The sequence below is a fragment of the Malus domestica genome, chromosome 08, assembly GCF_042453785.1.
Source record: "Malus domestica chromosome 08, GDT2T_hap1".
Classification (NCBI taxonomy): Eukaryota; Viridiplantae; Streptophyta; class Magnoliopsida; order Rosales; family Rosaceae; genus Malus; species Malus domestica.
Window position 1 is genome coordinate 2,753,679 of NC_091668.1, and position 18,921 is coordinate 2,772,599.

General features: G+C 39.2%; 5 protein-coding genes across 5 annotated transcripts; 1 reads left to right on the plus strand and 4 right to left on the minus strand.

Annotated features, from left to right (window-relative positions):
- The first annotated feature begins 207 nt into the window (after positions 1-207).
- Positions 208-2,427, plus strand: LOC103406546 (uncharacterized). Its single transcript, XM_008345534.4, has 7 exons — positions 208-384; positions 510-579; positions 691-750; positions 936-1,050; positions 1,148-1,263; positions 1,554-1,678; positions 1,980-2,427. The coding sequence occupies exons 1-7, from the start codon at positions 308-310 to the stop codon at positions 2,101-2,103; spliced, it is 687 nt and encodes a 228-aa protein (XP_008343756.3). The 5' UTR covers positions 208-307; the 3' UTR covers positions 2,104-2,427.
- A 190-nt stretch (positions 2,428-2,617) lies between these two features.
- LOC114826456 (B3 domain-containing protein REM5-like) lies at positions 2,618-4,137 on the minus strand. The gene is made up of 4 exons (XM_029106678.2): positions 3,941-4,137; positions 3,559-3,859; positions 3,278-3,408; positions 2,618-3,189 (listed from the first exon to the last, which is right to left on the minus strand). The coding sequence occupies exons 1-4, from the start codon at positions 4,016-4,018 to the stop codon at positions 2,905-2,907; spliced, it is 795 nt and encodes a 264-aa protein (XP_028962511.2). The 5' UTR covers positions 4,019-4,137; the 3' UTR covers positions 2,618-2,904.
- A 946-nt stretch (positions 4,138-5,083) lies between these two features.
- Positions 5,084-8,842, minus strand: LOC114826457 (B3 domain-containing protein Os01g0723500-like). The gene is made up of 6 exons (XM_070826687.1): positions 8,456-8,842; positions 7,605-8,079; positions 7,097-7,290; positions 6,121-6,610; positions 5,707-5,873; positions 5,084-5,611 (listed from the first exon to the last, which is right to left on the minus strand). The coding sequence occupies exons 1-6, from the start codon at positions 8,531-8,533 to the stop codon at positions 5,318-5,320; spliced, it is 1,698 nt and encodes a 565-aa protein (XP_070682788.1). The 5' UTR covers positions 8,534-8,842; the 3' UTR covers positions 5,084-5,317.
- A 2,234-nt stretch (positions 8,843-11,076) lies between these two features.
- On the minus strand, positions 11,077-13,265 carry LOC103440541 (B3 domain-containing protein REM8-like). Its single transcript, XM_070826834.1, has 5 exons — positions 13,068-13,265; positions 12,871-12,944; positions 11,921-12,254; positions 11,670-11,767; positions 11,077-11,489 (listed from the first exon to the last, which is right to left on the minus strand). The coding sequence occupies exons 2-5, from the start codon at positions 12,937-12,939 to the stop codon at positions 11,208-11,210; spliced, it is 783 nt and encodes a 260-aa protein (XP_070682935.1). The 5' UTR covers positions 12,940-12,944; positions 13,068-13,265; the 3' UTR covers positions 11,077-11,207.
- Positions 13,266-13,845: 580 nt separating this feature from the next.
- Positions 13,846-17,932, minus strand: LOC103440463 (uncharacterized). Its single transcript, XM_070827083.1, has 2 exons — positions 17,250-17,932; positions 13,846-17,110 (listed from the first exon to the last, which is right to left on the minus strand). The coding sequence occupies exon 2, from the start codon at positions 16,925-16,927 to the stop codon at positions 14,087-14,089; it is 2,841 nt and encodes a 946-aa protein (XP_070683184.1). The 5' UTR covers positions 16,928-17,110; positions 17,250-17,932; the 3' UTR covers positions 13,846-14,086.
- Between the last annotated feature and the right edge of the window lie 989 nt (positions 17,933-18,921).

The following is an 18,921-nucleotide window of genomic DNA, read 5'->3' on the forward strand; positions in this document are numbered from 1 at the left end:
ATGTTCCGTCTCGTGTTACAGGCAAACTAAAAAATTCAGTCCAGTTTTGGTTGAAAAAATCCCAACCTTTTTTCATTGTTTTTACGTTTCTGTTTGAACCCGGCCCATTCATTAACACTAACACGTGGTCCGCTTGTATAGGCCCAGTATTGTTGTTACTACTGAACCGGGCCCATATTAAATTCCGGGTCAAGAGAAGCGAAGCCCAGGTCCGAACAAGCGGATCCTCAAGACTGCGTGTGCGTCCACGTCTTTGGGAGTCTTCGACTGAGAAAGCGAGGAAGAAGAAGAAGACGACGACGGAGCGATGACGGTGTTTCACTTCTTCAACTGCGCAATTCTGACGTTCGGCCCTCACGCCGTCTACTACTCCGCCACTCCGCTGTACGCCCGTCCTACTCTCCTCTTTGTCTTTCGGATCTTTTACGCTTTCATATATCACTTCCTGTTCACTTTGTCTTCTTCCCCAAGTCAAAACCCTAACTCGTTTGCACGATTCACTTGTGCAGATCGGAGTACGATACGCTCGGGACTTCCGTCAAAGCAGCTCTGGTTTATCTCGGTACAGCTTTAGTGAAGGTCCGTTAGCATTAATTCGTAGTTAATTCAACTGATATGCTTAGAAATTTGATTTGATTTCAACAGAAATGGCTGCTTATGGTTTTTGTTTGTTAAATCTGTGTTCTGCAGCTGGTTTGTTTGGCAACTTTTCTGAACGTATCTGACAGTGAGAGCTTCGATCCGTATCAGGTATTTTCTATATTGGTTTCAGTTAAAATGTATGTTTCCGGATAGAAATATCGATTTTCGATAAGTTCATGCTGCTTCCCATGTTTGTAAATGAAGTTTTATTGTAATTTGGCTAGTTTTGCATTTAAAGATTATGAATTTCGCCTGAAATCAGCAAATGCTTAATGCCCTTTTTCGGGTTTCAGGAATTGTTGAAAGCTCTGATCGGTTTTATAGACGTTGCTGGACTTTACTTCGCATTGACCCAGTTGACACACAGGAATATCTCTCAGAATCATAAATTTCAGGCAGTGGGGCTTGGTGAGTAGAACCTAATCAAGCCTGTGGAAAACAAAAGCCATAAGCTGCTTTTCATTTCGAGAACAATTTTGAAGCTTTTCTTGTTCCCTGTTTGCAGGATGGGCTTTTGCTGATTCTGTTCTCCATAGACTGGCACCGCTGTGGTTGGGCGCTAGAGGACTAGAATTCACTTGGGATTACATTCTCCAAGGCCTTGAAGCAAATGCCAATCTGGTATTCAGTCGTTTTGTTTCCTTCTTTTTTTCCATTGTAGTTTTCTTACCTACCATGTCGGCCAGAATGCTCTTTGATAGGGTTGTGGGTATAGAATGCTAATATTCCCTATGAGAGTCTGAAAGTGACAATGATTTCATGTTAGGCATACGTCAAACGATGATGTATATGTAGCTTCTTTTTTACTAACTTGACTAATACAACTTCATGGCTCTTTCTTCTTTAATTTGAATAATGGAGTAACTTTTCCTCTCTCTGTTAATAAGCTCGTCTTAACTCTCTTTGTTCAGGTCTTGAGTATATCTCTTGCCGCATTTGGATCTTTGATATGGCTTCGGAAAAACAAGCCTAAGACGTTGGTTCCTTTGATATACATATGTGCAGGATTGGTGGCAACCATGCCATCGATCACAAGGTCAGCTTCTTAACTTCCCTTAGTTCTACCACTACTTGAAATTAGTTCTACCACTACTTGAAAAATTCTTTGCTTTTAACATCTACTCATTGCTATGAGGCATTGATACCCTCGGTAGTTATATCTCTTTCCCTTTCCCTTAAAAATAGTGATAATTCTCTCTCCCACAAATTCTGATCCTATCTTCCTCCTTCATTTCAAGTTCTGATCAACAGGGTTGGTTCCGTTCATCAATTGTCAATGAAACAACTAGATAGCACTCTTTTTAAGTTTCTCTCGTTTAACTCACTTGTTTGTACAGCTATCTAACGCGAGGCTGGGGTTGGCACTTTCTGGACGTGGTAATGTTTGAACTCGGTACCTCTCTAGTGATGGCTCTCATCAGTTGGTGGCTTGTTGCTGAATGTCAGAGACCCTCTGCCTGAAACAACCAGTCATAATCCCTCAACATTGGGCTATCAGTCAGAAAAGGTCTTCAGGATTGGAATATCCTCCGTTCTCAGTTCCTTCGAATGGTTACCATGCGGTTTCAATATTTCAAATTGACCTTTACTGACTTCGCGAACTGAGAGCGTATCTGTTGTAACTTTATATCAGTTTCCACTGGTGTACTCACCAAAATTTTGGGTTGATGTTGGAGATAAATAGGGTTATATCGCGAACTGAGAGCGTATTTGTTGTAACTTTATATCAGTTTACACTGGTGTACTACCAAATGGGATCTGATCCACATATTGTTTGTTGCTGTATTTTCCACCTCGCTTTCTCCCCCATACGACCTGGTTCTCGTTGATGAAATCTTTCGTTCACTTTTTATACACCAATTTGTCATAGGCATGTCACCGTCTGGCGCAGGTTGCACGAAATCTGTTTGTTTTTCGGTTCCATTCAAACATGAACACAGTAAGAACCTGATATAACGAACTACAACAACAACAATAACAAAGCTTTTTCCCACTAAGTGAGGTCGGAACTTGATATAACGAACTATGAACACAAATTGCAGTACAACAAAAATTAGGACGAGTAGATGGTGGAGAACAAAGATTCAACAAGCTTGATCGTTTAGTTCTTTCATCACAGTCGGATTCGGCTACAAAATGCTTCTTTTCGGAGAAGGATAACAAATCCAACTGCAACCTTAAACCCTAAACAGGCAAGTAGATTTTGCCACCACTGCATTAAGAAGTAACGCAATGTGAAAAATTGCAGTTCACTGGCTTTAATCAGAGACATCTGGGGATGTAAGTAAGCACATTGCCTCTGAAAATATGAAGCTGCAGTACACCTCGCTTCACAAACTCAAAAACGACGTCGTCCCCAGGCGAAATCTCGTTTGCCCTAACACAAGCTCCCCATCCCCGTGCCATCTGCACGCGGCGATCTGCCCTGACATGAAGTTGAGCAAGCCATGATCTCCCGGTCGGATCTTGAAGCGTTACAGTCTCTCTACTCGGAAGCCCTGCGTCGCTTACTAGTCCTTCAGCTAGGGCTACATGCTTCGGAATCGTCTGCATTTTGGAAAACAATCGGTACCAAAGGAGGAACAAAAACATAACATACATTTTAGACAGAAACATGATCGTGTAAAGTACTGACCAAAATATTTCGATTAAATTTCTTTAAAGTTTTCGTAAACCACGTATTCTCCGATTTAAACAAGACGGATCCAGTTGATGTTTCTGCTAAATGAACGCTTGCAGGTCTCTCTATGCGCACGACATCATCGACTGCATGGTAAAAAATCGAGACAAGATATGAGAAAGAACTATAACGAGTATATAACTTCTAAGCAACGGGAATGTCACTGTAATTTAAAATGCATAGCAGTGCGTGATTGGTTTGAAATGCCGATATTAAGGAACGAGTATATAACTCACCAGTTCTGCTGTCGGCAAGATTACTACTTGCCCTCCTGGCAGCTTCTTCGACATTCTTCTCGCAACAAGTTCGATCAAAGATGGTGACGTCAAACTCTGATCCGCCACCATATTCGAAGACCAGAAAGTCTCCATGTTCTAGAAAATGATCCTTCACAAAAACCTTCCAACCTTTTCGGAAGAACAAGCCATCCTCTTTCTGTTTAAGTTTCACACCCCAGCAGTCCCCACTAGGGTTTCTGAGAGTGCATTTCCGAAGCGATCGTCCTCCGAAGTTCTTGATAAACGCAGACGGTATACGCTGCAGAAGTTAAGAAACAAAGTAAATTAGAAAAAACACACCGATAACTAATAAGTTTTATACAAAGCACTTCGACGTTACCAGATGCTTGGAGAAGTTACCGACAAGAAGCGCTCTAAATGCTGGTGTCTCTAGAGCTTCCTTTAGCTTCTCATCCATGTTTGCCCCTAGAGTTCACCAGAAAAGTAAAAACGCCAACCAGGACCAGATGGTTGAAAGTTGAGGCAGAAGATAGACTATTCACTACTTAGCTAGCTAGGGGTTTTACTTCGACATGTGATGAGATGCTGAGTGGAAATGACTATTGACTATAAGCCGATGTGACAAGTCATAAGAATCCATCAGAAGGATGAGCCGTATGTTGCACTTTGGTCGTCTTGTAAATCATGGCACAATTTATAGACGTGAGCGTAACTACATTGATTAAAGTAAACGGGGTTTTTTGTTGTCCACTTAAGGTAACTATGAACGTGTTTTTTGCTGTGCATTTGAACGTAACTACATTGTTTAGAATAAATGTATTTTTAGCTGTGCACTAAGTGTAGATCTACGTAAAATATCATTTATATCAAGAAACCCAATTTCCACCTTTTGTTATTTTTGGTTTACTATGTCTTCCAATGTGATTTGCGCACCTATTGGAAATGGGGTTTTTCTTAGTAAAAAGACTTGGAGCGTACTTAATTTAACTTTTAAAAAATGTTCCTTGTCCAAATTTTTAGTGTCCTCCTACTTAGTTACAAGTTTTACGGTTGGTCTTGATTTGGAGTACTTTGTTGGTTCAGTCGTTTTCTTCAGCCTGCCGTGGGTTTCTTCTCTTTTGGCATTTTATCTCTTGCAACCGTACAAATTGTATTAAACTTTTCAACAAGTCCGATTCAATTCTGCTTAAGAATAAATAAGCATCAATTAGGACCATTGATCTCACGTTTCAATCAAAGTTATCCCTTGCAACACTTTCATGTCGATTGCCGATCATAAGAAAACTTAAGAGCGAAATCCGATCACCGGTACATGTTTGCCTAAGAATGTAATGATCCTAGTCAAATGTATTGCATACACCATTACACCAGCAAGTCTGCTACTCGATACAAAAATGCAGAAACTTTTCTCTTTAATGCTGCACGCATTTACAAAACTGAATTCACCAGAGGAAAAAAAACCGTTAAAAGTGGTGACAAATTGACATGATTATGTGCAGGGAAAAGGAAAAAGCGGTCGCGCTCACAAAAAATGTTCAGTTAAGTTCTATTGACATTCATGTTCATCACAGGAAAGGATGATTTAGGTGGTAGATGACAACACTCACCAATGTTTAGTTAGCAGTCGCCATGACATGAACACAATCAGAGGAACAAAATGCAAATAGGAAAGCTCACCATATAACATGTATTTAGGGATGGTTAAGCTGGATCATGTGTCAAGGAGAGGGTATCTTTCCTGTAGATTGCACGACCGCTATACTACATCAGATGTTGCTTGTCCGCCTAGATGGTCAAACCCCTTTTTACCAACACCGGAAATGTGCACTTGCATTTCATCCTTACCAACAAGCTCAAATATGCAAACATCTCCAAAGTTGATGTCATTTCCGCGTACAAACGCCATCCACCCTCCACAAAAAGTATGTACCACGCGCCCCTTTGAGTCTGGGATAGAGTTCACAGTCCAACATCCCCCCTTTGAGTTTCGAAGCAGAATCTCTGTTTTATAGTTGGGGAGGTATTGTGTGGAAAACTGGTATGGGACTTTCTGCAAAATAATAACCAATCTATAAGTATGAACCATCCAAAAGCAATCTTCAAAAGAACAATACAAACATTTATGCACGAATTGACAAGGCTCACCAATGTATATGATCCACTGATGTTGAACTTCTTCATGATTTTCACAAAATTCGGGAAACAAGAAGTGAAAGATCGAGCTACTCTTTCTTCATCAAGTGTTAACTTGATTCTCAAACCCCTTTTTTGTGAATCTAGTTCATCTTCAACAACTTTTTTCCTGCAATTAACTGTCTCCATTTTATGGTTCAGAAACCAATTTAAGTTAGAAAAATGAAGGTGCCCTTGACATCAACCACAACCACTTTAAACAATATTATTATCATGTGTTTCTTTAACACGTTGAAAATTTAATTACGTTAGCCTGAGTTTATAGATAAAGGTATAGCATGTAAATCTAGATGAACTTCATGCTCTTTTCAATCCAAACATGGATAGCACTCATGGCCCCATCTTTGCAAGAAATTGCTAACTTACCCAACTTTTTACTGGCAACTTTTGACTGAGAGAGTGCAACTTTAGTAAGAGATCTTGATGAGCTGCCATATTTCCTTGTATCATTAATGAAAGCAGCGTCTTGATACATCTTTGATGATAGTTTATCAGCTATCTCTCTTATGCTCTTTGAATGGACTTTGGGAGAGTTCCCTTTAATTTTCTTTGACAAGCCTTTGATAGTTTTATGTGTAGTAACAGCTAGCCCCGGACTTAACCAACTAGATGTTTCTCCCTTTTGAATGTGGACACGGAATTCACACTCACGCACAAGTTCAAAAATGCAGATATCTCCCAGTTGTATGTCATTACAACGAACAAACGCCATCCATCCTCCACAGAGAGTATGACTTGTGTGCACTCTAGTACTTGGCACAGAATTGACAGTCCAACTTTCTCCTTTCCAATTTTGAAGAACAATCTTTACTTTGCAGTTTGGTAAATGTGCCACTGAAAATTTATACGGGATATTCTGCAAAACATAAATCAGTCAGTGAAAAAACAATCATACACGCTAACACCCACAACAACATGCGTGAACACATGCTTATGTTCATACAAGAAAAGGAGAAAAAACGTTTAACACTGAAAAATCTATCATGAGAACACCATATAGACTTCCATGTGAAGAGAAAAAACAGAATACCGTGGACACAGTCCAGACGCCAAACCTGAATGAAGAAATGAGGAACTATAGGCACAACCTCTGGGTGATTGTGGTTAATTCCACAGGGAACCAGTAAGCAAGATTTTGCATGGTTTGAGGAATTATGGAAAAGAATTGACAACCAAATTGGAAACAGTAGATCTTTTTTTGGATGCATAAGTGCAGATAATTATAACGGGACAGCACCTCAAAAAAGTGAATTGATGCAACACGTATACCTTACATAATAAACGAAACATTCCCTTATAAGAAGAAAAAGATACAACAACAAAGCCAGAGGGAAGAACCAACCAGAGTATATGAACCGCTGATGTTGAAACTTTTTATAATTCTCACAAAATAAGGGTTAGAGGAGCTAAACACTGGAGCTACTTCATGTGCTGATGACATCTGCATACAAACTCTACCATTAACATTTAATCCATCTCCTTTTCCACACACATTTTGGATCGATGCCTTTGCTGCATTTGGAACAACATCCAAACCTGCAAGCAACAATAAATATATCACCAATGTATCTCTTATGTTTTCAGTTTTGTTTGCACAGACGTAGTAAGCCCATTATTTCATGGTTGACATTCTAGTGCACGTGAACTTTTTTACGCCTAGAATTTAATTGAAACAAAACTTGGGCTCGTTGCATCCTTTCACTCTAAAACGGTTAAAATTATCTGTAATACAAACAAATTACTATAAGATGGAAAAAGGGAGAAAAAAAAGGCAGGCTGTGCAGAATTATCTGGTGACTGGAAAGTGGTCTTCGTGTGGAAAGAGCCAATAGATCAGTTGGCTTTCTTACCAGGGTTTTCATGTGGATTCGTTTCCTTGGAACAAGTTGCTTCTTCTTGGCCCTCATCAATGCATTCTGACTGGAGTTGAGACAAGCCGTGTCTCATCTTCTTCACCGCACCATCAACCGGCTTATTGCCAGATGATGCGGCTTCCTCCATTCCCCTTTTTCGTCCCACATACATACACTTTTCAAAGTTGCTAGAGTCTTGGCCGTATCCAAAACGAAATGCAGCCTCTTTCTCACACGCACTTTGATCGAAAATTAGCACGGTGAAACACAAATCACTGTCGTATCTAAAAACCAAGAAGTCACCACATTCCACATAATGGTCTCTCACAAATGCCGGCCACCCATGATGCAAGAACAAACCACCATTCTGTTGAATCAATTCAACACTCCACGCACTACCGCTAGGACCAAACAACAAAACTAACCCGGACGTTCTGCCTTCCATGTGCCTCATAAATCTATCTGGGATTTTCTGTACCATAACATTGCAATCGTATCACCATCCAAAAATGCAACAAACATTGACATTAACCCACCAATATTTAACTTGGCTCAACTCTGAAGACACAAAAATTATAACTTTTTACCATGAAATCCCAGTTGAAGTCTCTCTTCTGATCAGTAACAGAGTAAGATTTTTGCAGGATTACTTATACCAAATGCAATAAACAATTTACCTGTTTGCAACTTCAATGCACTAACCATAATTCCCAAATCCAAAGACTCTCACTTTACAAATTATTCAGCAAATTTTACACCCTAACCCTAATTCCCTACAACCCAGAACAAAATAAAATTTACCCAAAACAGAAAACAATGGAAAATCAGAAGAGGAAGAAGGAAATTACCAGTCTTTCGGAGCTCAAATCAGCAGAATAAAACGCAAAAAAATGAGGGCTCCTCACATTCCGAGCTTCCTTCGCCATTGAAATTAACTCTGCAAGTTTCAAACTCTAGACAGAAACCAGAATCTCTCAGTGAAATTTTCCGAGCAACCAAACAGGTCCTAACATTTTCCCTCGGAATTAAAATTAATGAAGCAAGAAGGAACAAAATTCAATGTGTTATTTGTGATCTTGGGGAAATTTAGCGACAAAATTAAAGCCAGTAGCTTTCTCTCACTTGCTCCAGGTGCTCGTTGGAGGACATGCAGCGTGCTTTCACGCCGCCTGATGGCGCGTGACTGCAACAGGTCTCTGACAGACAATGCCACGTACAATAGGATGTCAGAAAAATCTGGTGCTTCCGAGTTTCATGATTTATGTTGCAATCGAGATTTTTGATTGAATGTGGAAGCGCCACGTCATATGGGGAGGTAATTTGATCATGTTACTAGTGTCATTTAACAATTAACCGGTTTTTTTTTTTTTTTTTTTTTTTAACTAGCAATTGCCATGCAATTAAATTTGTTTTTATTTTATTTTATTACGATTAATTATTAATGAGCACGGATGACAACCGAAAAAATAAAAAGAGAAACATAAAAAAGGAAGAGAAAGGGTAAGGAACGTGGGGAATGAATGTAGAGAGAGAGAGAGAGAGAGGTATAAAAGGGGTTTATTTATTTATTTTTTAAATAGGATGTGTTATATTTAAAATTTGTGTTAGGCGTAATTATTAAATTGTTTACGTTTTTTATTTTGTTCAGTTCTGGTGAAAAGATTAGAGTGGTAATTCGTTAGAATTTTGATTGACAAACAGAATTTTATTAATATGTAGTTTAGATTACACCCTAAAATTTTCAAATCTTATAAAGCTTTTAATTTGGACAAATAATGCCGATTGAAATTTTGACAAAAGATGCCGCCTAGGATTTAAAGCATATGTGGGTTGTTTTCAATTCCACCACTAAAGCTCACGTCGTATGTTTTTAATATTTGGTGGTAATTTTAGGTGTTTAATTCTTCATGTAATCCATGTGATCCCTAAAAATGAATACGAACATAGAAGCTTGAATAACACATCAAAAGCAAGATTAAATAATTATCGATGTCGTCAAAATCACAAAAACAATAAATAATATGAAGTCTTACCTCATGTGAAGCTTCAAAAACATCGATTTCGTATTTCATTCGTCAAAAATAAATTTTCTCAATCAACATGTTTGTAGGTAGTTTCATTTGTTAGGGTTTTGTTCAACAATGAAGGGTCGGAGGGGTTTTGATAGTTGAAGAAAATAAATAATACGTTAAAAGTGATTTGAGATGTATGTAGAATTTTTTTATTTTTTATTTTAATCAAATAAGGTCAAAATTATCATTGCATAGTAGGATAAATAAGTTAGGCCTAATCGGATAAATGGTCACCGTGGTCATAAGGTATTCGAATGATAGCCCATGTGGTAAAAAAATTCGGATTTAAACCCCTTTGGTCACAGTCTGTTAGGATTTAAACCCCTGTGGTATAAGTCTGTTAGGATTTATGTCATTCTGTCATTTCTCCATTAGGTTTAGGTTGGCCAAATCGGATAAATGGTCCCGTGGTCATAAGAAATTCGGAAGATAGCCCATGTGGTAGAAAAAATTCGGATTTAAACCCTTGTGGTATAAGTCTATTAGGATTTATGCCTGAAATTAGAGGTTATGGCATTCCTTCGTTAAGCTTACAGGTGGAGCAGAGTTTCTCCGAGTATCTATCAATAAAAAATATCTTACAATAAAAGGGGGGGGAGAGAAGATTTCAGTTTATGGTAAAAAAATTCATTCATCTTAGTTATTTCACAAGAAGAAAAAGACGAAAACAGAGGATCTGTTGAATTTCAAATAGTTAGTTTCACCAATAGGATACGAAGACTTACTTCACATTTACAATTACACAAAAAAAACTATTTATCTCAGAGAGGTTTACGTAAAATTTTGGGAAAACGCCAACGATTACTGTCTTATTTGTCAAAGAAAAATAGAATATGTATAAGGAATTAATTAATCGGTTGGACATTCGGGAGTCAAAAACTTGTTAATTTTATAAAGGCATTTTGAATTATTTGGTTTATTAGATCTTGAATTTTAATGAATTATGTGATTTATTAGTTCCACCTATAAGCTTAGCGGAGAAATGACAGAACCTCTAGTTTCGGGCATAAATCCTAACAAACTTAGACCACAAGGGTTTAAATCCGAATTTTTTTTACTACAGGGACTATCTTCCGAATACCTTAGACCACGGGGACCATTTATCCGATTTTGCCAACCTAAACCTAATGGAGGAATGACAGAAGGGCATAAATCCTAACAGACTTAGACCACAAGGGTTTAAATCCTAACAGACTATGACCACAGAGGTTTAAATCCGAATTTTTTTACCACATGGGCTATCATCCGAATACTTTATGACCATTTATCCGATTAGGCAAATAAGTTATTTAATATTAAGTTTTAATGTCAGATACATTCAATATTTTGTAAAATGCTAATATAAAAAACCTACTTAAATACAGAATTTCAAAAGGGACATAAAGAAGATTTAGTCATCAAGTCACACAGCACGTGTTTAATCTTCACAATATCCAGAAAACACATCAAATATGAAGATAACTACTTAGGCACCCTACCTGCTCGATAACATTGTCGGAAATAAAAAAACTTCAAAACCAACTGCTGATTACGATCTCCGGCGCGTTATCTCGACGTCCATGAAAGCTGTTGAAATCGACCTGGACATCCGTCTGAGCTTGAATAAGCAGACATCACCTTCCTTGAGACCGTTGGATGCATAGAACTTGCACCATCCCCTTGCTTTTATGGCTAGACGATGATCAGCAGCCTTCACTCTGCTTCCCCAATGACCTAGGCTCACCGGCCATAATCTTCCACACGGATCATTGAGAATCAATTTCAATATGCTATCAAGGCCGTTTTCTCTTGCAAACCGTGCAGGAGTAGTCTGCCATAAGCGCTCGCCAGATTGAGAAAGAATCCGAAAAGAAAATGAAACTTCAGCACACTTTACAACTCCGCCTAGGGCTCTAATGAAAGCATGCTCGACATGAATAAGATGAAACTAACTTCAAAAAGTGTGGAAAGAAACAAACTCCATAAGGATAACGAAAGGTAGAGTGCTTACCACATAGCCCTTGCTAACGCACCCATGGCTTTTTGCCATTTTTATCTTGAACTGTTTCCTCGACGTTAACCACTTTGTTGTTTTCAAAAGCCCTTTTCCTGAAACGTAAGTCAAAAGCACCCACGGTTAGATGCAATGCAACATTATTAAGATTTAAGTTGTAAATCTTGTGGGAAAATGGAAGAGAGTGACGATGAATTTTCCGCTGTGAGAACCACAATTCTGTAATAAAAGAAGCAAAATCATCCAACCTTTGGAACCGCGATGATGCTTTTTGCTCCGCGCCTTAGAGGAAGTTGCCATCCTGTTGGCAGCTACACCGGAATCAGGTGGATACTCTTTTTCACATCCGCCAGAGTCGTAGGCAACCACATTGAAGACCATGTCTCCTTTGTGTTCAAAAACTACATTGTCCGCTTCTTTTAAGCCATTACACTTCGCAAACTCTTCCCAACCTTCTTCAAAAGCAAGGTTTCCATCACCGCTCCTACCGACTTTGACACCCCAGTATCCCAAACAGCTTTTAATAAGTGCTGTTTTTGGTTTCTTTCCACTCAGACTTCTACAGAAAGCTGGTGGAAGTCGCTGTTCATACGTACAGGAAAAATATCAAACCACATTTCGTAATCGTTCAATTTGACAGAAGAGCTTGAATAATACAATTACGTTACTGTGGAAGTTCTACCGGATGTGCAAACCAAGAAGCCAATGACAAAGCATCCATCTTTTGATGAATGAAACCCCATCAAAGAAAAGAGTAAGGAAGCATGTTTTGATTTAGCAAGGAATCCAGTGACTGTTTTCATATAAGAAGCTATATATTTTATAAAGATACAACGATGCAACGAAAAGCGTACAAGTTGTCCATACGAAATCATCAAGATAATTCACAAGTTCATCTAAAAACAATACAACCCCGTCGGACTCTAGTTACATTATCTACTATAGTCCTGTATAACCACATTTCCCACTTAAAATTTACTGTTTTTGGGAAGAAAAAAAATATCTTTTGTGTAAAAATACAAAGAAATTAATCCAAAAAATGGGTTACTCTGTGAAACGGAAGAATAGCAGGTATCAAAAGTTCCCAAATGCATATATCTATATACATACATACATACATATATATATATATATATAGAGAGAGAGAGAGAGAGAGAGAGAGAGAGAGAGAGAGAGAGAGAGAGAGAGAGAATCATACAAGTCTCTTTGTGCAGCCAGGGGCCAAATACTTAAAAAACTGGGTGACCGGAGGAACTGCCGCAGCCATGAATCCTGATAAGAAAGAGCAATAAACGTAAACAAAAAGATGTGAATTTTGAACTGATGAACGAACGGCGGGTTGCTGTGGATTGAAACTGAAATTTCAGAAATCAAAAGCTCTGGTTTTTGGATTACCAGCTGAATGCAATGTTTATGTTTATATAACATTGAAGGGCCAATGGCAGCTCTCCAGCGCAGCTCTGGGTCGCAGTAAAGTGGTTGAGAGTCCATGGATGCCATTGGCTGGAGCTTGTACTTTGAGTTCGTACTGTGCAGGGCCGCCACCAGGTACGACGGCGGAAAGCCTGAAACTCTTGCGTCATCGTCTTTGACTCTCTCTGCTACGCCGAAAGGGCATTTAAAGAATCAGAGAAATTGGGCCTATTAAGTTTAATGGGCTTGATTGATAATAAGTAAAGGCCATGTGATTCTAGAATGTTGAAGCAACAATTGTTAATTTGCTATTTAGTCCTCACAGAAAAACCCTAATACCTCACCATAACAAGCTTTTGATTTGATGGGATGAAATGTTTTGTTTTTTAATTTTTGAGTGCTTGTGGCATGAAGAGATAAGTTGATAGTACTGTTTGACTAGGTCAATTTTTATTAGGAACGGAACCAGTAAATTATTGAGCGAGATTAAAATTAAGAGAATCTCATGCTTTTGTGAGAGGTGTCCTGTAAAGAACGTGGTTAGACATAACTATTTAAATTGTTGTAGTATAATTTGAAAATCACAAGCATCAAGAACCATTAAAACATGAATTTGAATGTGTTTAGCTTATAAGTTACATGATTAGGTTCTCTTTCCATTATTAAAATAAGTCCCGAGTTCAAATCCGACCTCTACAAAGGCTAATGATTCGTGATCAATTAGTTCAATTCATCTTACTACTATGTCAAAGTGGCGACGTCTCAAATCTGTTGTATTGTCATGTATTTGAACTTTTACAAGACACTTGATAACACCAAAAACACAAAAATTACAATAAAAATTAAAGATTGACAACAAAATAAACAAATTAATTTGCTCACAAGAAAATTCTCCTGAGGATAAAAAAGAACAGACCATACAAAAGCTAGCATCCTTTCTTTCACTTCCATTTCCTTCAAAAACAGAGAGAAAATCATCCATATAATTTACTTTACAAGTGTTACGTTTCGGACTCCTCCACTAACGACGGTAATTCATCCCGTTCGACTTCAGCAAACGACGAATCGAGAAACTTGGCAACAAAAGCCCACATCTTATATACATCTTCAAAGTTGGTCAAGAATCCGAGCGATGCTGTCACAACTTCGACCCGGAAGAACATGTTCTTACCGCCTTGGCGCCCGTTAACCATTGGCTTGCACAAAGATGTGTCTGCCTGATCAAGTGCCCCGCAATGTTGCTGCTTTGGGCCATCCACAATTCGGACATGGCTAAGGATGCCAACGCCGAGAGATATGCCATTCTTTTCAGCCAATCTTTGTACGACTTCAGGGTGAACTAGCCGCCTTCCGCTGCTTCGCCTGACATTAAAAGCCACAGCGGCACCCCTTTCGTATTTGATCTTAGGACCATATATCTGCACAAGAGGCACTTCTGCGCCTTCGTGTGAACCAGGTAACCGAAGTTGAAGTAGCGAGGTGACTAGCCAATTGATGAGATATCGCAGTCTGAGGGTAGTTTTGTTCAGGCCTAACATGTTGACATGATCAAGATAACGGCAAACTATCTCAGGCTCCCGCCTTTCCCACTCCTGCTCATCGCCATATTCTCCTTCACTCATGAACTCATCGTCCCCCAGGATAGTCATGGATGTTTCTCCAGGCTCCAAAATAAGGCTCGATTTTCCTCTGTGGTCGTCTTCTATGGTAAAAGACAACCTGTGACCCATGCTTGGCTCTCGATCACCTTCTTCTAAACCGAAAAATCTACCACCAGAAAATCTCTTTGTTTCCCTTCTTCCCAGAAGTCTAAAGTCACCCTCTGTCTCTCTCCTGATGGCACTATCTTTTGATTCTTGGCAAATTTCGGAGGTTGAGGAATTCTCAAAGTTATTGTGTTTAAGACCAGGAGTCTGATTGTTCAGCCTGAATCCATCTTCAGTAGGAAGCAGCTTAGAATTGTTGGCCATTAAATCTTCCCGGATTTCAGGTTCTTCTGGAATCTCCCTACCATTTCGTGAGGCGGCATCTGTTTCAGCAAACATCTCTTCTTCAGGAATTCCCTTAACACGGTCCGGCTCATGTGACACCGATAACACAGCAGCATCGAAAGACAAACCAGGATCTTCATGCACTCTGAGGTTTGCCCTCTTATCATCATCATATATTGGGCTCTTTGGAGGCTTTGGTGTTACTTTCGGAGAGAAAATCTTGTTGATTTTCCTCCCAGAAAACCATGTTGGTGGCAAGGGCGAACCTGTTTTCTGTCTTGTGTGTTGGTCGGAAAGATCAGAACCGAATGGACTCTGACCCAAATCAATCCAGTATGAATTGTCTGATGACTCATCCTCACTGAAGATTGGACTCTTCATAACCTCCCCAATCGAAATGCTCTCCGCTTCTTCAAATATGGTGCTTGCACCATCCCTGTCCGAGTCCTGATCCATCTCTGTCTCAAAGCAGTCCCTCACCTGATTGGACGTAAACACACCCGAAAAAGCAGGCATATGAGACTCCCCATTTGTTTCAGGCACTAATTCTTCATTACAGTTGACTGCATCATTCTCAATTCCACCCAATCCATCAAGACCATCCACAGAATCACTCAGGCACTGAGGAAAAACCGGAAGAATCCTCACAATTCCAGTCCCAGTCCGCCCGCCTTGACTTTGCAGGCTCGCCATTACAGATTTCTTAATCAAAAGACAACCAAATCCAGTTGGGTCGGACCCAAACACCCTGTAAAATGATGTAATAATGAAATCCGGGCGAAACAGCGACAGCCCTAGTGAATCCATGTCTTTAGGACCCAATGACCCGGCATCAAGCAAAACATGCCAATTGTTCTGCTGAGCAAGTGCCATCCACTGATACGAATACTTCGCCCCAGTCACTCTTGACTGAACTGGAAACACAAAGAGCCCGGTTGCAGAATCCTTCTTCCTCCTCTTCTTGTTTGCAATCTGCTTCTTCAGCTCCCTAGAGCAAAGCTTCAATGTTGGCCACTTAAACCAGGAGCTATAAACCTTGGCACCTTTCTCTTTCGCCTTCTGCGCCATCCAGTTCACAGACTGGCTCTCATGATCAAACATTGTCAACAGCTTCTTATTCGTGCCGAAAGGGTAAGATTCAGCTAGCAATTTAAATGCAGACCCTCTACTGACAGTAAAAACAAGACCATATTCGTTTTCGGGGATGTTCAAGTAATCCATAATCCTAGTTTTTATGTCGTGTTCAACACAGCCTGTCTCAGCACCTCCATAGAGAGCATGGTTACTCAAATTCGCAGTTATTTCCGACAATGTAAACGAACATGTTTCCCAATACAGTTGAGTTTGAAGATTCGAAAACAACCCGAAACCGCAGTAATCAAGACATACCTTCGCAAGCGATTCAGAGAGGTGACTGTACTCCTCTGCCCTCACATGATCAATCTTTTCAGTAGACTGGAATTTTGGGTACATTGTGAGGAACTTGTTGAAGGCTTCACGGAGGTGAGGGATTGAATCCTCCGTGGAGAATGTCCGGTCCGCCGCAAGCGCCGTCGCGCGCAGAAACTCCTTCTGAGCGTGGAGTCTGGCAAGGGATCTAGACCGTCCAAAGCTGCCGTCTTGATTTGGGGTCTGGTCAGAATCAATGTCTTGGGATTTGGAAAGCAACCCATCTTCTGACGCCTCCTCAAGAGCCTCCCGAAGCCTATTTTCTTGCAGCTGCCGGAGAACCGACGGCTTCCGCTTGGCGTCGACCGCCAAACCAGAACCGTTGTCTCTCCTCCTCCTGGTCTTCTTCTCCATTAGTAGAGCTGCACAGTGGGATATGGGCTTCCATACTGAAAGATGCATATCAATCTCTCTCTCCTCTCTCTCCTCTCTCTCTCTCTAAAACCAGTCTGATCACTGCTGCCCAGAATCAGCTAACCAGTCTGAAAGCAAAAGGGGTCTCTGAAATTTGAAAACCATTCAAATTTTGGGGCTTGAGAGATTGAATCACATTCAAATTTTGGAGCTTTCACTTTAAATTTTTACCTGAAACATTCAAACAACAAAGATAGATTCTTCCATTAAAACCCAGAACTTTATCGTGAGATCCGCAAGGGCAACTGGTCAGAAAAGGAAAAGGCAAAAAACATAAAGGACGTATCTGATAAAGGAAGGAACTACTCACCTTTAATAATCATCATCAAATGTGATCACAGAGAACATCTCCAACTTTTGAAAACCCATAGAGTAAACAAAACCCAATATTTTCCCAGAAAAAAGGATTCAAAACTCAGAAATCTCACAACACATTTGCTGTTCAATTCTTTGATTCTTTGGGCCAAACCATATAAAGATTCAGTCTTTGAAGGGGAATTGAAAGGCTAAAGAGGGAAAGAAAATGGTGCCTAAGAATCAAATCAAAAGACCCAAAAGAAAAAAGAAGGAAGAGAGAGGGATTAAAGCAGGGAGAAAACCAAAGGCAGGAGAAAGAAATAGCTTCCTTCAACAACTCCTCTCAGCTACCAGTAGTTGTAGTAGTGATAGCAATACGAGAGAAGCAGATGCGTTTGGCAATCCATCAAATGCTTTCATTTAATACGGGCACTCAATACGTACTTTTCTGCATTTAATGCTTCCTGCTTTTCTTACCTCTCCACATTAAATACTCCCACCTCCCCTCCTCTCATTTCATTTTCCAGTTTAATTCAACCCAACTCCAGCAATTTGATTTGAGCTCGCTCTCTCTCTCTCTCTCTCTCTGCAATTTAAATTTGGAGGAGAATGTTTGAGAAAAGTTTGAGGGCTGCATTGGCCTCGCGTACGTACCCCATTATGCACCCCATATAATCATAAGTTTGCTCCTCAGTGCGATGAGATATTTGTAAAAGGAGACAGAAAGTGAAACTTCGTACTCTGTGATATAATCATTTTTCAAGTATCTTTAACACGGAAAATGATCTGAAGATTGGAGGATTCCGTGATCATGATCGTTCATTACAAAGTTAAGTAATTTCGCACTAACTTACAGATATCGAAAAGTTAAGCAATTTCGCATAAACTTACATATAGTTGTTAATCCACTATACCAGGTTAGCTCAATGCGTACTGTGAAAAAAGTTTAGTACACTAAATTATTTTATAAATTAACCAAGAAACTAAAATAAAAAAACACCATTGCAAATCAATGAATCATTTGGAAAGGTGGTCAACTTAAATGACATTTTGCCTTTCATTTTTTAATTTTTTACGAGATAATAATTACTATTAAAAATTGTATGATTTGTAGTCCACGTTGATATTTAACGTTTTAAAAAATAGTTGATAATCTTTATAATCATGTGGCAACAAATTGCCTACAATTTGTTTGTTGCCATCAGGAATAATGACAAAATTAGTTGAAATCTTAATTTTCAAGTTTCTAATCAATTATATTTTTATATTTATTTTACTGATCTGTAGTTACACATTGAAAAATCTTTCATCGACAACATTTTAATCCAAACAAAAAACAAAAAACAAAAGCCTTAATTAGTGGACGAACTTCCAAGTTTCCCTACCTAGTTCCGGTTGAGACGAACTTCCAAGACTTTTCTGTTTGTTTTCTGTTTACGGAGTTTCCAAGGAATTTCAATGAAAAAGTTATTCACTTGTTTTAGACACTTGGAGATGGACCAATTTGACTTGAAACTTTCTGTACTAATTCTTGCTAGTGTATTTTGACAAGCTCGAGACCAGAGTCAGAATCTGATTAATTCCGAAATAGACTACTATTTTAATATGAATTGAACTTAACGTTTTTTTTTTTTGTTAATATTTATTTTATTATAAGTAATATTTTTAGGAGGTAGATTGTTTGC